The sequence below is a fragment of the Trichogramma pretiosum genome, unplaced genomic scaffold (genome assembly GCF_000599845.2).
Source record: "Trichogramma pretiosum strain Unisexual culture from Peru unplaced genomic scaffold, Tpre_2.0 scaffold11, whole genome shotgun sequence".
NCBI classification, from domain to species: Eukaryota; Metazoa; Arthropoda; class Insecta; order Hymenoptera; family Trichogrammatidae; genus Trichogramma; species Trichogramma pretiosum.
This window is the reverse complement of record NW_019641702.1, coordinates 1,589,422-1,608,586: the sequence shown is the minus strand read 5'-3', so window position 1 is coordinate 1,608,586 and position 19,165 is coordinate 1,589,422. Positions and strand designations below refer to the sequence as shown.

Here is a 19,165-nt window from a genome sequence, read left to right as displayed (position 1 = left end):
TTTTACTGTAATTAAATTTTGTAATTTCTGACGTTGAATATTTTATTATTAAAAACATTTCTTTGATAGGAGTAGGTACTCGGGAGTATGCTCCATTTTGTATCGCAACGTCGGCAGTCTTATTTTTTTCGTTGCTTATTGAAAACGCCATCACTGCTATACACGATGGATACTTTTGTCTTCTATTACTTCAAAGTCATTATTTCAAAGAGCAAAGATACCCCCGAGCTATATTCGAATCGAACTTTGCATTCAATAAAATACTTTTTCTAAAGTTTTATTATAAATGGACTGTATCTCAACACCCATGATGTAGCGCAGTAATGAAAGATCAATTAAATTAATACTTTTAACGAGTACGAAAAAGTATAAAAACCCTAAAAATTTCGGGTTTCTTGAACTAAAGAATCATTATATTTTGAAAAAATTACAACATTCATTCCAACATCTGCTTCATGTAACAAATACAATTAATTTACTTTCTACGTTTCAGGAAAACCAAGGCCAACTGTAACTTGGTGGCAAGGAGACGAGATGTTAGATGGAATTATGGAAGAGCCTGTTGCGTTCGGGATAAATCCCAACAGCAAATTCACAATTAACCGACTGTTCATTGAACGAGTGACGAGGGATCTTGGTGGCGCTAAGCTCGAATGCCGAGCCGAATCTGGCACACGTGAGCTTGTACGGAGAGTCGTTAAAAAAGTGCCTCTCGAAATTTATCGTAAGTTTTTGGTTCCTCCTCCTCTTACATCTTTGTCAATATTTACGTATCGGTATAGGGTAAAACTACAACTTACAGGAAACTTCGAATTAAAAAAGTTCTTTGAATACTATAAACTTTGTTTAATCAAAAATCTGATTGTATAAGTATGTAATATAATTATGTTTAAACTCGCAGAAAATCATATTAAAAAATGATTACTTCATTTTGAATATTGGAGGTCAGAAAATTGTTTATTTGATTCAGAAATGGAGTCTTAATTAATTAAAGCATGCTCTGTTTAATTTTTGCACACGAAAGAGTTTTTCTAGATCGTCATAAAAGTATAGATAATCAAATTTTCTTCGTAAATCTACAGTTAGCATTTTACTCGCAAAACTTCGCTGCATTACAGTGCGAGGCTACCGTCGTGACAGACGAAAGAAAGGCAGAAAGAATCTATATTTAAAATGACAAACCTGCACGAATGTGTCAGCTGGTGCTTTAGAGAGGAAGCGAATACTTTGTGCAGTTTTTAGAACGCCGCGCAGCTTTCAGTGCCTTGAAGCTGCGCTTCAAAAGTGATTTTTTTGTGATATTACCCTTTGACCCTTGTTCCTCGCTACACTTCCAAGAAACATTAACGGCGTAACAATGCTCCCTTACGTTCAAGATTTACACGTTGTAAGCATGTCATAATGGCCTTGTGCTTTTTATTTTTCACGGTGGAATATACAAGCATAAAACTTGTCAAACACACTTGAGTAATTTATGGACACGTTGATTGGTACATTTTTATGATCCTTAAAAAAAACGTTAAAATTATACTTGCTGCAGAACGCGAAAATAATTAAATCCCAACGCGCATACACGAAATCATTTAAAGTCACTAAGAAGATTCCTTACAAATAAGTACTTATGAATTTCAGTGAAACCAGCAATGGTAAGTGTTACATTGATGGAAGAGGAGATTTTTGCCGGCCGACCGATGACTGCCCGCTGCGAAACTTGGGGAAGTTCGCCAGCGGCTCGAATCGTCTGGCGTCTCGGCGGCCTTGTTATCCGAGAATCCAGCCTGACAACCGCCCAAAGAAGCAACTCAACGGCCAGCAAGATGGCCCTAGTACTCGACAAGAGCGACGACGGCAAGGAGCTGACCTGTCGTGCGGAAAATCCTCGCTTTCCCGGCGGAGTTCTCGAGATGACCAAAGTCTTGCGGGTCCTTTGTAAGTATCCTCTGCATCTATCACTCTCTACTTTGAATGTACGGCAAATGTGTATCTATGTGTGTATAGCTCTTGTGGCCACACGTTTATTACCTCGTATTCCCGTGAACTTTAGCTCCAATCTTTGTCTTCGATTATCTACCTGTGTCCCCTGAGCCGGAAGCTGTATAAATGGATATACATATTATATAGTCCGTTCACATGCAGTCTTTGACCAGCCTAGGTTCTATATTTCAATATAGTTTTTTACAGTTTGCTTTGCGTATCATCTTTCCAAATTCCGTATGGCTTTTGTAATATCGTTTACTATGTAAAAAATTTTACAAAACATGAGGAGATATATTTAAAAATTGTTAATTGAATTTTTGATTGTTAATTAAACCAAATAAAATCTCGAGTATCAGTTAAAAAAATTCTTTCTACAATTCATTAGATAATTTGATAAAATTTAATTATATAATTTATTCATTTAACAGGATATATGGTTTTAACTGTTTTTTTTTTATGAATCAATAAAGTATTGAATTAAAAATGGTTAAAATATTTTTCTAAATGAATAAAAGTTGAAAAGAACTCAAAGAATTTCAAGCTGAAAAATGCTTGAATCGAAGTGATAAGCCAAATCACCCAAACAATAATAATTCCAGTTGTCCAAGTTGTTAAGAAAGTCAAAAAGAAAACCGCTTGTTTTTAATTATACTTATCCATAACAATGGGAGCAGGGGCTTGAATTGGCTACGCGAGCCTCTCGAAAATCTCTTAAACTGGAAAAGAGAACAATCGCTGAATGTATATAATCATCTACAGTAAGATAGTCCTTGGCTAAGCTAATCTTCAACGAGACATTGTATCGATGCGAGTGTTGTGTGTGTGTGTGTGTGTGTAAGTGCACGTGGCCGAGTATATGTATATAAGGTCGTCCCGTCGTTGTCGCAGTCTTTCGAAGAGCTCTGCGGCTGCAAAAGCGTGCATCTCTCTCTCTCTCTCTCCCTCCGTGCAGATACAAAAGCCATCGAAACTTTCGGAGCGAGTCTGCGCGCGGGCGGGCGGGCGGCGTTCGGCTAAATCGAGCTCTTCGGAAGGCAAAACTTTCATCGCGACTTGTATGCGCGCTCGTAGTGGAGATACTCGAGCGGAAGCCTCTGTAAGAACTGCCATAAGTACGCGAAGACTGTAGGAGTTACTCCTGGGAGATTCGCCAAAGTGATCGAACTCGCTGAGAGAGAGTGAGAGAGAGAGAGAGAGAGAGAGAGGGACAGGCAGGCATGCATGCATGCCAGGCAAGCGAGCTGTTTGCATTCCGATATAGCAAGCCGTTTCCTTACCAGCTTTTCCCAGCAAAGCGAGACAAGTGGCATATCTCTTGAAATACTAGTTGTCAAACTACTTGCGCTAAAGTCAACACATCTTACTTGCGAGTATCAGCCGCGCCGCGCCGCGTCCTTGGCCATAAAATATAATCTATTCTCGACAATTTTTACGTGGCGCAAGAGCGTTAATCTACCGATACGTGCAATGAATTTTCATACTATGCAGCACCGTACGCTACGACGCTCCTCTGGACTGCTTTTGGAGTCCGGAATCGGAGAAAGAGACGCACTCGGGGCAAAGTAAGCTCGACACAGTTGTTTTTCGTATTATCAAAATTTTCAAGAGACTCGCTCGGGCTATGTACGGCGCACAGGAAAGCGCGACCAATAGACAGATAAATTCTTGTAAAAAGTTTTCTAGCGCAGATAGTAAATACTTGGAAAAGGAAACCGGATGTCTATGAAAATGTGGCCTTTACTTCTAGCAATGCACGCGGAAGAAGCCGGTTGTTAATAATAACGATGTTCTTCTTTTCTACTCTCTCCGTTGACTTCCTTTGGCGTATTTGTTGCTGTTGTTGCAACTTTGAGCATAGAAATTGATTCTCTCTGCTCTTGCATAAGTCTGTGCGTGTGAGTGTATTTGGGGGGTGTATACTTGTATGCGTGTGTAAGCTGCGCTCTTTCTTTGGCCAATTCTTTTGTTGACTCTAATTGGTTTTACAATTGCAGATGCGCCGAGTGCCAGTGCCGAGCTAGCTACCGGTTTCAATATGGAAGTGCTGAGGGAAGGAGACGACATTAAGTTCGCCTGCAATTACCATAGCAATCCCGAGCCAACGAGCATTGAGTGGCTCCATAATGTGAGTATTATATTGTCAACGAGCAGGCGGAAGTGCGAGCTTTCTCTGCATTTCCTGGTACCGATTCTGCCCATTTATATTTGACTTTGTATGATCTTCGAGCTTGGCTTTACATAACATTCGCAATACGTGTAATAATACACGATTGTTATGTTATGAAGTAGCATGAGCTTTTTTTGAAAATTATCTTCAACTTATCTGTTATGACAGTTTTTTAATTACATTAGTTTTAAACAAGAATTATTTTGTTATCTGTATCATTAAATGCATTATCAGCTAAGCCAATTCATCTGAAACTTCAAGTCAGAAAGACAATTCAAATAGCGTAATTGAAAAAAAATCTGCTTATACTGTGCCCAAGTGCCTATTGTGTTCGTAATATGCCTGCGCATGGTGGTATCATTCTTATAACCATGGTAAATAAACGCGAGAAAAAGCTCGAGTTAGCGTGCGGGGATATCAGCAGAAAATGCAAGGCGCTTCTTACGCGGAGATAAAGCGAGAAAAAGAAGGGATGATGCTCTCGGAGGGAAAAAACAGAAAGAGAAAGACGCAGGCATCGGTGAAACGAAGGCAGAGCATTGATATGCATCAACGTTAGACGCTGAAAAAAACCAATTCAAAAAACTAGACAGACAGTAGCTCGAAATAAAATGAGCTGGGGAATTGGTATATACGGGTAAATGTATACGACCCGTGGCTTGTGTACGCATGTTGGCATGCAATCGCATGCAATAATAGTAAGAAAAAATACTGCTACAGGCGTACAAGTAGATGATATAGGATGTGGAACACGGGTAGCTAAAAAAAATGCGTCGAAGAGAAGTAAGAAAACGAGATATTAAGATGAGCTTTTGTATGTACTGGGGTTGGGAGGTGAAGACTAAAAGAAAATCATTCAGATGAAAGGGAAGATTGACATGGTTATGCGAGGAATTTAAAAGTTATATTTTCATTAAATCCATAAGCAATACTGATAATTGGATGAGAAATGAGGCACTTTGCTATTCATTACACCAGTTAAAAATTTCATACTAAATTGTCGATCGATTTTTCGAACTTCGAGAAAAAAATAAGTTGCGATACAACATTATGAAAAGAAGATTGTATCATACTTTTTCAGGCGTAGAATATTCTTCATTAAAAACTCAAGCAATTTTGTTGTTAATAAACTGATATAATCGATTGAGTCTTATAAAACCTTTTTTACTCTATGAAAGTAAAATCGATTTATTACGAGTCATAAATTCTTAGGTTGCTAAAAAATCATTAAAAAAATAATTTTCTGCGTACAAAGTAATAAATAATAACTGAATCTTTTAAAATTGATATCGAAGTACATAATTTAAAAAAATGTTGAGAGATTTAATTCTGTATGAAAGAAGACTGTATTTTAATCTAATGCACCTTATACTTTTGCCTGATAATAATTTTTCCTGATTCAAGTAAATTTAATCTGATATTGGTTAGAAAGTATTTTTTCGTTGTAAAAATCTCGCTCTCCGGGAATGACGGTGTCCTGTGAGGATTCACAGCTTTTGCGTTGAGTCTGTATTATAACATATGTATCAATTCTTTGCAGGATAAACTTCTGCAACACAACGTGGAGGCTGGGATTTTGCTCGCATCCAGTACGCTTACTCTGCGAGAATTGAAGCTCGAAAATAGTGGCAGTTACGCGTGTCTCGTGAGAAATATCGTCGGCGAAGCTCGCAGTCAACCTATCAACGTCTATATGAAATGTAAATTTTTGTCCACACTTTTTAATTTTATATAAATACCGACTTGAGTTTAATTCAGCTTTTTTCTCGAAAAAAAAGTTTAACTTGTAGTATTAATTCATTCCGACGATTATTCGGCGATGATGAATATTTACCATAAAAAATGAAGGAACTCGAAATTGGCATTGGGGGGTGGAAAAAAAAGGGAATTTAATTAAATGCATAGAAATTACGCGTGTATATAAATTCAAAATTGCCTTAATTACTGTTTACTTAGACACGCCACGGTGCAAGGAGTCACACGAGTCGCAAAATTTGATCGCAAGCAGAGGCGAAACTTTGCGTCTACGCTGCGAAATTGAGGCAGATCCGCGCGACGGAGTGCGCTTCTCGTGGACGCGCAACAGCAGTGTCGGCGACGTGTACGCCGTCTCCAACCCCCGCGCGCACAGCAGCTCGCTCGAGTACACGCCGAGGAGCGACGAGGACTTTGGTACATTAGCCTGCTGGGCCAGCAACAGCGTCGGTAGGCAGAAGAGGCCGTGTGTGTTTAACATCCTTCCTGCCAGTGAGTTGCTAAATCTCATGTTATCATTATTATTTTTGTAATTATATTTATTATCACCAGCACTACTTGGTAACATTTAATAATGTCGTCGCGTTATCGTTTAAAAGCGTAATGTATTATAAATGTTTCACAAGTCATTGAAAATCATCAAATTCTGAAACTTTAAGGAGAGATGTAAATATTCAGAAAAGGCCGCGCAGTTATACCCGACAAGAATTTAATTTCTTGGAATAATAACCCTATGAAATTGTTTTCATACCTCTCAATTATCCGTTTCGCTTTTCATTGCACGTATGAATATCATGACTGTATTTCATTAAAGTCAAAGATTTGTATGCATGTAGATGGAAATTATTACGATAGTAAGAGGGGTTCATTCGTTCTTCGAACTCGGGCCAACTGCGGCCTGAAGTTCGCTCAAAACTTGTTTGAGCATTTTCACCTCGCTCTTTGCGAAACTTTCCATTAACCCATTAACGCGCAAAAGTGCAATTTTGTGCATGAATTTTCCGTTGTAAAAAAATTATAGATAAAGTTAAAATATTTTCTTGAAAATCCATACCCAGGGGTTTTTGAGTATGCTCTTTCAGCACCCGGTGTTATTTTTGCGATAAATAAACATTATCATCGTTTATTTTGCCATTAAAAACAAAAAACGTGATTTTTTGACTCAAAATTTTTTTTCAAAGTCGATTTTCTACCTTGCCTTGCCTTCGGAGGGTTCCCATAACACCAGAAATCGTGCACTTTTTCTCTGAACCTTCAAAAAATGCGCTGCCGCGATTTTTATCTTGCCCCTATATTTCTAAAATGGCGAATTTATACCGAGCAGCGATATGAAAATTGCCTTATTTTTTATTTGTAAATTATTGACTTTATAAAAGAAAGTCATACAATGAAAAGTGTTCAAATTTGTTCAAAGAATACATGTGAATTTTTTTTAGAATTTTTTAATAATTTTTTCAAAATTTTTCAGATTTTTTTTGGAACATTTTGGATTTTTTCGACAGGCCGGGAAATGGTCGTATTTTGCAAAATTTTCAAAGTGGTCTGAAAAATTCTGAAAAAATTCACACGTATTCTCTAAACGATTTCAAATAAGTTTTTACACTCCAAATTGTACTTTTGAGTTCATATTTAGCGCATGTAAAATAGGTTCTGAGTAAAAAATGAGTGAATTTTTATACCGCTGCTCGGTATAAATTCGCCATTTTAGAAATATAGGGGCAAGATAAAAATCGCGGCAGCGCATTTTTTGAAGGTTCAGAGAAAAAGTGCACGATTTCTGGTGTTATGGGAACCCTCCGAAGGCAAGGCAAGGTAGAAAATCGACTTTGAAAAAAAATTTTGAGTCAAAAAATCACGTTTTTTGTTTTTAATGGCAAAATAAACGATGATAATGTTTATTTATCGCAAAAATAACACCGGATACTGAAAGAGCATACCCAAAAACCCCTGGGTATGGATTTTCAAGAAAATATTTTAACTTTATCTATAATTTTTTTACAACGGAAAATTCATGCACAAAATTGCACTTTTGCGCGTTAATGGGTTAATATACTTTTGCCTAATGATAGCCTAATTTATAAAAATGAACCATCTGAGTCGTTTAACAAAAAATCTTAAATTATTAAAACCAACAAACTCAGCACTTTGTGACTCGAATTTTGTGATTATTTTGTGTGTCTTGCTAAGGTAACACTACGGCTCTATTGATACTCCCATTACTTGAGACACCGTATCGACCTAAGTACACCACTTGCGCATCGAGCCGATAGATGCGCTGACGAGCCGCGTATACAAAAGCTACCTCCGCGGTAAAGAGCACGAGTGCCCCAGCGCCGTACCGGTATATATATATACAATATAAGGTAAATACGCACTCAGTCAGCCACAAATTGACGCACGCAGGTGTGTAATCGCATAAAATGTTCCCTTTTGTAACCATGTTATTTGCGTTTCTGCGAGCGAATTCTATGAAAGAGTATCTATCACTTTATCTGTGTATGAAACTTTGACGTCGTGTAGTACAGGTGAGTAAATGGCGTTGCTTTATAAATAATTTGACGTCATTTATATAAATTATGGCAAACTCTCAATTTTACTCTGATTCGTCTATTTACAAGTATAAATTGACGTCTCATGTAGATCACATAGCAAGTAGGTCATAAAACTTTACAAGTATAGATAAATTTATGTTTGATATATATTAACGACGCGATTTTTTCCACCAACGTAAACATGTACTATAAATTTTCGCTTCAATACGGCGTTTCATTGAACTAATTTCGATTGATGTAATTCCAATAAAATTTCCTCTGAATAATGAAAATCTGATATAAAAATAATTCTTTTCTTAGGACAACGTTATTATTGAAAGGGTAATAAAAATTATGTTGAGGTTCTGCTTTTTCAATTCTTTTATTTTATCTAGAAAATCGCATCATTTTGTAGGTATGATAATTAAAATTTTTTCACCTAATGATGTGATACGGATAAATGAAGGTGAAATAATAGTGATTAAATAACAATGAAAAATGGGATAAAAAAGGCAAAGACAAAAAGTGTACAGATGGAATAGGGAGAAAAAGGGAGGGAAAAAGAGCATCTGAATGGTTAGGTGCGACATTGGCGTGAATTGACTCGACTATATATGCGATCCGCGGGCGAAGGGAATTAGCATTAAAGCCAATGGAAGAGAGAGAGAAAGAGAAGGCGAGCCATTGGGAAACGCGAAAGCAAAAGAGCGACAATAGACGGGCATTTTCGTGCTCAATCGCCATTATAAAACGAAAGGAAGGAAACGATTTTAATCTGAATCGACGATTTAAAAATTGCGCGTGAGAATAAGGCGGCAGAGAAAACGTGATTTCGCTGGGAAACTATAAGCTCGAGCTCGCGCTACAAGCTACGAGCCAGCTCATACTTGGGCGATAGTCGGCAATAAAATTAGTTTCAAAGCGCACTCGTTAGGCATAATGAATTTATATATGGAATTGGTCGAAGAAAACTTTCGGTATAGATGCGTTGGGTGAATACGAGGGATCGAAGGATTGAAATAAAAATTTATTTACAGAGCCGCCGCAGAGCCCGTCGGACTGCAGTATCCGCAACGAGAGCAGCGCGATGGAAGTTAATTGCATTCCCGGCTCGAGTGGTGGTCTCGCGCAGCACTTCCTCCTCGAGGTCCGGGGGATTCTGGATAACGCAACGAGTCTCCAACTTCAGCAAATGATGCCGCAAAGCGATCAGGGCACGGCAGCGTCATCAGCAGCGGCGGGCGCCGCCACCTCGTCGCTGGAAATTACGGCGGCACCCCTTTATCTGGAGCGAGCCGACGAGCCGAGTTTTCAGCTTTACGGTTTGCTGCCGGGCTACAATTATACCGTGGCAGTTTACGCGGAGAACAGCCAAGGCCGCAGCGAGCCCCACCTCATTGAAAATGTACGAGTGGCTGAGTCCAGTCTCAGGAGGACGCCCATGTCGGCCGAGAGTCGATTTCTCGGCGAGATTGGAAGCGTTATACCTGATACCAGAAGTATCGAAGGCATCGCTATCATAGTTGGAATCATACGTAAGTCAGAACTATTTTTTTTTCTCCATCAACAATTAATGAATCGGCGTTAGAAAAATATAAGACCTTTACATAATTTCAAAGTTTGAAAGTTCTTTCGTTCAATGGTGAAGTTCAAATCGCCAAACTCGCCTTCCGCTCGAGCTGTAACCCCTCATTTTGCAGAAAAAACATATTCGCACCCGTTGCATAAATTATTATTTCAAATTTCAAAAAATTACACAGATTGCAAAATTTTAGAAATATCCCGGGGAAATTTTATTTCTTTTCTCATTGTTAACAACTTTAACATTGAAAAAAGAACTTTGAAGTTTTAAAAATACATAGGTCTTACATGATTCCTAACGCCAATCGCGTTAATGATATATTCTCAAAGACAGATCTTGGGTCTCTTTGGGTAAGAACGGATTAAATATAAGCCAAGGATAGCGTAAAAAAAGTAGCGCGTCTCCCTCTGTCACATTGAATTCGAGAGTCGAGAAATGAGTAATTCGCACGATATTTCTTCTCGCACAAGTCTCCGTGGCGTGCAAGTGCGCAGAAATGAAAATTCGAATCGAGTGTAACGTATGGATTGCTATACTTCAAAGTTTTTCCGACGAAAAAAAATCTATGAATTCGCGTGTGAGAAAACGAGATTTCTAACATGTGCGAGAGAGTTCCATCGAGTGAAAAGTTGTCGATAAAAGACTTGGATAATATCAGCGAGTGAGCGAGCGGGGCCGAGCTAGTCGTGTGCGCTCTCGGAGCGCTGTAGGGCGCGCGCGCACGCGTTTTCATGTTATACGTGCATGAGCTCAAACAATGAATTCAAAGCAATATCGCTACTTGAGCACCCGATATATAGTCTTTTTACAATTTCAAAATGAATTTGCTACACCGAACCATGCGCGTACGTGTGTCTTGGGCAGCACGAGCGAGGTTATTATTCAAGTTTTGTACGTAAAAATGAAGACAACTCGATACGGTTTCGGTGTTTGACTGAAGTAAAAAATACTAAAAATCAGAAGCAAATAAGCACGTGTGATACGAAAAATAAAACTGCACGCTTCTGAGATATAGCATAGCGAATATATAGTATACGTGAACGGAAGAAAAGCTCGCGCGCGTGAAAAGCTAGGGCGAGCGCATATATACGTATGCGCGTGCATGAAAGAGAGGTAGATGGATGGCAAAAGTAAGAGAGTCTCGATCGCGACGGAATGCATTCTACTTACGGTCTTATTCTCTTTCTCGCACTCGCTATCTTTTTTCGTGCTTGTACGCATATACACACCCGGGCAAAGACTGTACGAGTAAATTTGTCGAAGGAGTGCAACATTGCGCAGGCAAGCAAGGCAAAGCCTCTCCCTCTCGTGTAACTATATATATATATACGTATATATCTGCTCACTGCGAGAGGTGAAGCGGTAAAAGTTGAATAGAGATTGAGCCTGAGAGAGAGAGAGAGAGAGAGAGAGAGAGAAGGAAAAGGAGGGAGCGAGAGAGGTAAGGAGACGCACGCGAGCGGGACAAATATTCGCTAGCGCCTCTTTCGCTTATAGCTAGCTCACACGCGCGCGCCCTCGTCTTGTCGCCACCTTGTGCCGGATCCCGAGTTGTCGCTTTTTCGCGTCACCGATTCTTTTCTAGCTACCGGTTTTACCTCCTCTTTCCTTTCTTCTATTTTACTTTTGCTGCGCGAAGCGCAGTCGTCCTCGTATATTTTTCTCGCGCTCGAGCTTCGGCAAAAATTTCTTCCCTCTTCGAGTGTATGGCAGTTGCTCGATTCTAATGGATTTTACCGAAACTTTGGTGCCTACCTGTAAGTCTCCTTTTTTACTTAGTAATGCCACAAAATACTTGAAAATTATTTTATTACTCGTCCACCGAGAACGTGGCATAAAAATTTTAACCAAATTCATAGAAATAATTACTGCAATACTCCTAAAAAGCGTAAACTGTGAACCTTTTTATCAATTTTACTTTTTACAGTAGAAAAAAAAACGTGTTGTGAATTATACATGCATGAATAAAATGGGGTTTCAAATCGATAAATTTATTTCGACAATATCAATAAACTGTCATCAAACATAGAAACGTACATCGATTTCTTGAAATACGAAGAAGCCTTACAAAATTCGAACAAGATACTTGAAACGATTGATGATTTACGAATAAAAATAAAAAAAGTCAACAAGGAAAAAGACAAAAAACAAAATCGTCAAATTCATAACTTTGTGCAAAAATTTAATTGAGATCCGAAGTCTTTACATTTCCGAAAACGACTCGTTTAAGAATGGTTAAATTGATTCTTATTTTGTATTTTTTTAAACATTGACATAAAAACTTTACTCTCATAGACAAATAAAATGTGGTAAATAAAAGTACGTTAGTATGCACAAATTTTATCTTATTTATCACATACGTCATCTTAATAAATATAGTGAATTGTCGGTTAGGAGGTTCCTATAAATTCTACGGATTGTTTTTTTATATCTAATTAAATTTGAATTAATTTCCACACTTATTGCGTTCGTTATCTTGGGAACCTTTGTGTACTGTCCTTTGGTGTCTGAGCAATTGCACTTTTTGTACAAATTTTTTCTCGCATTCGTCGCATTCATGATCTTTACGACCCTCATGGACTATTGCTATGTGTAAGAGCAATCTTGATTTTTGTGTAAATTTGTTTTCACAATTTTCACATGCGAAATCTTTCCGAACTTCGTGCACTGTCTTCTGGTGCAAAAGCAAAGTATATTTCAGTCCAAATTTCTTCTCGCATTTTTCGCATGCGTAATCTTTGCGACCCTCATGGACTGTCTTTTGGTGGGTGAGTAAATGAATTTTTTGTCCAAATTTCTTCTCGCATTTGTCGCATGCGTAATCTTTCCGAACTTTGTGCACTGTCTTCTGGTGCAAAAGCAAAGTAGATTTCAGTCCAAATTTCTTCTCGCACTTTTCGCATGCGTAATCTTTGCGACCCTCGTGGACTGTCTTTTGGTGGGTGAGTAAATGAATTTTTTGTCCAAATTTCTTTTCGCACTTGTCGCATGCGTAATCTTTCCGACCCTCATGGATTGTCTTTTGGTGGGTGAGTAAATGAATTTTTTGTCCAAATTTCTTCTCGCATTTGTCGCATGCGTAATCTTTGCAACCTTCATGGGCTATTTTTTGGTGTTTTATTAATTTTTTTTGAAGCCCAAATTTTTTTTCGCATTTATCGCATGCATATTCTTTCTGATCTTTGTGTACTATTTTTCGATGGTAGAGTAAACTCGATTTTTGTGTAAATTTTGTCTCACAATTGTCACATGCAAAATCTTTGCGACCTTCGTGTACTGTCTTTTGGTGTTTAAGCAAATTCCAACTGTGTCCAAATTTGTGCTCGCACTTATCACATGCGTAATCTTTCCGACCTTCATGGACTACTTTTTTGTGCAAAAGCAAATTATGTTCTAATCCAAATTTCTTTTCACACTTGTCACATGGAAAATCTTTGCGACCTTCGTGTACTGTCTTTTGGTGTCTGAGCAAATTTAGTTTCTGTCCGAATCTGTTCTCACATCGGTCACACGCGTAATCTTTGCGACCTTCGTGGATAGTTTTTTGATGGGAGACTAAATGAGATTTTTTTCCAAATTTCTTCTCGCATCTGTCACATGCGTAAGCTTTCTGACTTTCGTGGACTGTTTTTTGGTGTAAAAGCAAATGCACTTTTTGTCCATATTTTTTTTCGCAATTATCACATGCGTAATCTTTTCGGCCTTCGTGTACTGTCCTCTGATGGACAAGCACTTGATGTTTTAGTCCGAATTTCTTTCCGCAATCGTTGCATCCATAATCTTTGCGACCTTCGTGGACAGTTTTTTGGTGCATCAACAAGACCGATTTATATCCAAATTTTTTCTTACATTTGTCGCATGAGTAATTTTTGCAACCTTCGTGGACTGTTGTTACGTGCGAGAGTAAACTTTGTTTATATCCAAATATTTTCTCGCATTTGTTGCATGCGTAATCTTTGCGACCATCGTGTACTGTCTGTTGGTGTCTGATCAAATCCGACTTTTTCCCAAATTTCTTCTCGCATATGTCGCAAGTATATTCTTTACAATCTTCGTGGACTGTCCTTTGATGGCAGAGTAAGCTCCTTTTGTTTATAAATTTCTTCTCGCACCGGTTGCATGCAAAATCTCTCCGACCTTCGTGTACTGTCTTTATGTGCATGAATAAACTACGTTTAGTATCAAATCTCTTCGCGCACTTTTCACATACGAAATCTTTGAAAACTTCGTGGAATATTTTTTTGTGCTTGAATAAAGTTGATTTATTTTCAAATTTCCTCTCGCACTTGTTGCATGAGAAATCTTTTCGATCTTTATGTACTAATTTTTGATGCGCAAACAAACTCGATTTTTTCACAAATTTTTTCTCGCAATTGTCACATGAAAAATCTTTGCAGCCTTTGTGTACCGATACTTGGTGTCTGCTTAAATGACTTCGAAACTCAAATTTCTTCTCACATTTGTTGCATGCAAAATTGTGAATTATGTTTTTGTGTGATATCATGCTTGATTCTAGCATGAATGCCTCCTGACAAATGTCACAAACATGTTCTGAAACGATTATGTTGCGTTTACTTAAATTATCGCTGGAGACATCTTTTTCGGATTTTTTTTCACTTTTATCCATTTTAGTACTTGAAATAAATGATAGATCCTTCGATTTATTGCCACGGAAATTCAATGAATATAATTTATCTTTTAGTATTATGACTTATTTCATCGGGAAAGATAATATATACTAATTTGTTTTCACCATGAATATGACCAGTGTTCGAGGGACGATGTCAAAATCGTTTGTAATCACATTGTTTACAACTGAGGTACCAATTTATCTGTTTATACATTATACTTACATTATGTGAAACATTTTAAAATTTTAACTTGGTGACGATTTCTTTGAGGAATTTTGTGGCTTTCTAAAACTAAGTACTTTTCAAAAAACTTTCTCTAATAAAACTTTTAATATTTATTTCAAAATTTGTCGAAAAATGGTCTACATTTTAAATACTTTAAAAGACATTTTTTATGTCAATATTAGCTAGAAATCGCAACTTTGCCGATCATTTTCGATACTTTTTTAAATCTCTTCTCAGTTAACTAAATAATACAAACAGAGGTATGCATGCATCGTGTAACATTTTTCCAGTGCTAGATAGATATTTTCAATCTATTTTTCAAATCATGTGAAAAATATTTTGTACAAAATAGTTCCAAGTGTTAAATGTTTTTTTTATTCACCGATAAACTTAGGGTAGAATTCGTAGCGAGAGAAAAAAAATAAAAACTAATATAGTAAAATTGCTTAATCGGATGAAAGGCGATTGGAGGTTCAAAAAAATCTGAGAAATACCAATATTTAGCACGTTTATAAAACGAACAAAAACGAGCGAAGGTAGGAAAGATAACTTCGATGAGAGTCGAGAGGCATTCGCAGCAACAATTTAGATGGATGTAGTCGGTCGAACTAACAGTATTATCTGAGTAAAAGCGATCAATCTAATTTGTCATTTAAATGGAAAATAACGCACGAGTGAATATACATATCTCGTCGCGCGCCCGCGTCACTACTTGCCGGCTCGACCGGTCCCTAGTCCACTTGGCCGGGATCGTAATTGGACTGTCTACGTATCAATTCGTCAGCCGATGTAGCGATGATAATTGGATATCGAGAAATGCAAGATACATGTATTGCGCTCAACCCTCTCCCCCTCTCCCCCTTTCTCTCTCTGCCGAAGTTTACGATGCTCTAAACTTGATTAATTGCAATCCACCGGGATGCATGCGCCAAAGCTTTATGTTATATATACACAGTCAACCAAACGAGAAGCGAGGACGAGAGCGAAAAAACGTCGCGTATTGCGAAATACTTTTCATCACGTGCTCTCTCGCGCACTCGCTTCTTCACTCTCGAGACAGGCGCGCAGAAATTCGGTGTGTACATTTTTCAAAGTGCACAAATACGTAAGCGCTCTCACACATATTCACAGATACACACACACGCGCGCTCGCGTATGTGCACACGATCGTTGATAATTTTGCAAAACTTCGTACTCATGTTGTGTGCTTGAAATTGGAATTGATATGGACCGAGACAGGCAAAACATCACTGCGACGTATAAAGCATTGCGCAGTTTCGTAACGAAATCGAGTGATGTGGGTATCCCGAATAATAAATTTTTACCAGCAATTTCGTTTTCCCTCGTGTACTCATAACGATCCTTTTTTTTTTCCTTTTTTATTCTAAACTAATTGTTTCGAATTTATTGTGTTTTCTACCAATAGTCGTGACCTCGGCTGTATTTATCGGGACTGGTGTGCTGATTGGAATCGTAATATGCCGCCGAAGATCGAGGAACGACCCAACGGCCCGGCAATGCGTCGACTCCGGACCCGATGACTTCACGACGCCGACGTACATCGCGGCTCAGAGGATCGAGCCGAAAATTAGATACGGCCACGACAAGAGTCGCTCGCAACCGCACCGTGCGAGTCTCTACGAGGCGGAAAGCCGCATAGGTATGTATAGGTTACAACTACTTTTTCATGCGATACATGGAACAGAGGAGCATGTGCTCTTTCTCCTTCTTGCGGCTGTAGTATATTGGTGCTCGTGTTGTGCCATGAGTCGCTTGCGAGCTCGCGAGCTAAATGACTATACTACAGGTGTATTTCATGTTGTACACACACTCACGCATATACCCAACAGCCAAGATATTAACTTTTTTAAGCTTTAAGAAAGGGCTTTTAAGCTTTTAAGCTGCTTACTGATACATGTTTAACTTTAGCTTGATATCGAGTAACATTTTGTGATTATATACGAGTGCGTAGCTGCGTGTGGTCTGCCTGTATACATCAATAGCTCGTTATCGAGAATGAAAATTACGCGTAAAGCACACTCGCGTTACGTTCTAAGCGGGTGAAATAGACCATTAATATTCTTTTAAATAACGTGAAAAATCAGATTGTAATTTGTAAAAAATTTTCCAAATATACATTTGGTATGCACGGTCTATAAAAACTTGTTAGCTTATTCTATAGAAATACGGTTAGAAGTAAGCAACGCTTCAGATAAACGTTTTTAAATCAAATAACCGGCTTATATATACCGAGGATATTGAGCTTTTCTTCTCGGAGGAGACGACATCAAAAAGAACAACGAGAAGTAAAGAACGACGCATAAATCAATTTTTCATTTCACTCCAGATGTAGCTTTAAAAAAAAACGTGAACAACTGATCAATAAAATTTTTTTCGAAAGCACAAAAGCATTTTCGGTGTATATTATATTCAAAATCTAGATCATCAGGTTGGGAGGACGCTGTACGCTTCTTTAACCCGAGAAAGGACTGCTGCCCGTCGTAACAGTATCGGTGTTATATATCTCTGACTAAATATATTGTATAGCCTCGACGTCGTGTACTCGGCGGAAGACGTAATTTCGTGCGTCGTTTCACGCGCTCGGGCGAGATCAAAAATTTTAAATCCCTGCAGTCGCTGACACGAAGCAGTTGCTTCTTGCCTGCACCGACAACTCGCTACATGCACTTTGCAGTACAGTATATAAGCTCGAAATTATTTTATAGCTTCTAATCTAAGCTTTAATCTTTATTGTCATTTTTTTTTAAATCTAATGGTAATTTTAAAGTAAAAAATACCAACGGAGCGCGTGTAAGCATGCAAGCTCAACAGTCTGAGCTGCGCAGCTCTCTCGAGTGTACTAGACGTTGTTAATTAAAATCAAGGGTGGATTGTGGACGAGAAATATGATTTACGCAGACAGATTTTGACCTTTTGTGTTTAATTCACGGAGTAGGACCTTGAAAATAACAACGTTAAATGATGCGAAATTACTCGTTCTTTTTCAAGTGATATTTCAAGAGCCTAATCTCCTCTTTTATATATAATTCAAAACGAATTTAAGTTCTTTATAATCCTTGAAAAAAATCTTCACGTTGTCGACTTTTTTACGCTTACGATCTTAAGCTGCAGTATTCAAATCCCCCTAAAAAATAAAAAGAGCTTTAATAACAAGCGACGTTTCCAGAAACGAGTTTCATTATGTAATTTGGATAACTTACATAGGACTGCTGTCGCGAATTAAAAAATTTAACTGAAAGAAAAGAAAATCCGGGTGATTAAAATGTAACCTTTTAAAAATCGCACAAATAAAAAAAAATTGTTTAAAGTTAAAACGAGACTACCTTTGATGTGTATTATATGCGATCCTGGGAATAGTATTTACTATAAAGTTTTTCATCGAGGCAAACACGAACAATGAGTTGTCGGAAGTGAGTGAAATTTTATCGACTCATAAAGAAATCTGACGGAGCGATAGCAGCTCGATTTTACGAGGCTTTAGTAGCCGGGGCTGTAATAGTCATGGTTCATTGATTTTGCGCTTTTTCATTATCAGGCCGCGCGCCGTAGAGAGAAAAAGTCGAAAGAAAAGCGCCAGCCGAGGAGAGAGAGAGAGCTCGGAATTTACGCGCGTGGCGAGCAGAATCACAATCTAAAATTCAAGTTTGCAAGTTTCAAGACAATGTATCTAGCTGTACAGAGAGGGGGAGGAGGAGTAGGAGGCTGGGAACCAGAGAGAGTACAGCGAGAGAGAAGGGGAATTTCGATTAGCACACGATTAGTGTAGCCATGTTACATGCAGCATATTACCGAGAGCAGGAGCGCAGCGAACGCGCGCGTGTGCACCTACATAACGAAAAGCTTTCTGCTGCTGCTGGTGCTGCTAGTGCCGCACGCGTCGAGAAATTCGAATGAAACTGTGTTACGGAACAAGGCAGCCCGAAGGTGGTAGGAGGCATCCCACAGGACTCTCTCTCTCTCTCTCTCGGCCATACATAGACGCGCGCGGGCACGGTGGCGTTGCGCGCACTGGGCTATAGCATTGGGGATGGAATATTGTACCGCAGCCTCTCCTCTCTCTCTCTCTCTCTCTCTCTCTCTCTCTCTGCATCGCCCCTCTCGCGTGCCAAGAGTAGTAACTTTCGTAGTCGCAAGTTTGCGATGATAACACTCGACGCGCCTCGGCAAAACACAGCTCGGCAGTATGCGGCCTGCAGTAAACATGAGCAGCAGCCCCCCGGAATACACATGCACGTGAAAACACACGCGTAGACTGCTGCTACTACTATTGCGAGCA

At 38.7% G+C, this 19,165-nt stretch overlaps 1 protein-coding gene across 1 annotated transcript in view; it reads left to right on the top strand.

The window, feature by feature from the left end:
* The window catches only part of LOC106653805 (neural cell adhesion molecule 2), a 54,704-nt gene that overhangs the window by 34,308 nt on the left and 1,231 nt on the right, over positions 1-19,165 (top strand). The window contains exons 5-11 of the mRNA XM_014373383.2: positions 494-724; positions 1,633-1,929; positions 3,972-4,102; positions 5,685-5,844; positions 6,101-6,391; positions 9,468-9,965; positions 16,295-16,528. Of these exons, the coding sequence (XP_014228869.1) occupies positions 494-724; positions 1,633-1,929; positions 3,972-4,102; positions 5,685-5,844; positions 6,101-6,391; positions 9,468-9,965; positions 16,295-16,528 (1,842 nt within the window). The remainder of the gene's footprint in view (positions 1-493; positions 725-1,632; positions 1,930-3,971; positions 4,103-5,684; positions 5,845-6,100; positions 6,392-9,467; positions 9,966-16,294; positions 16,529-19,165) is intronic.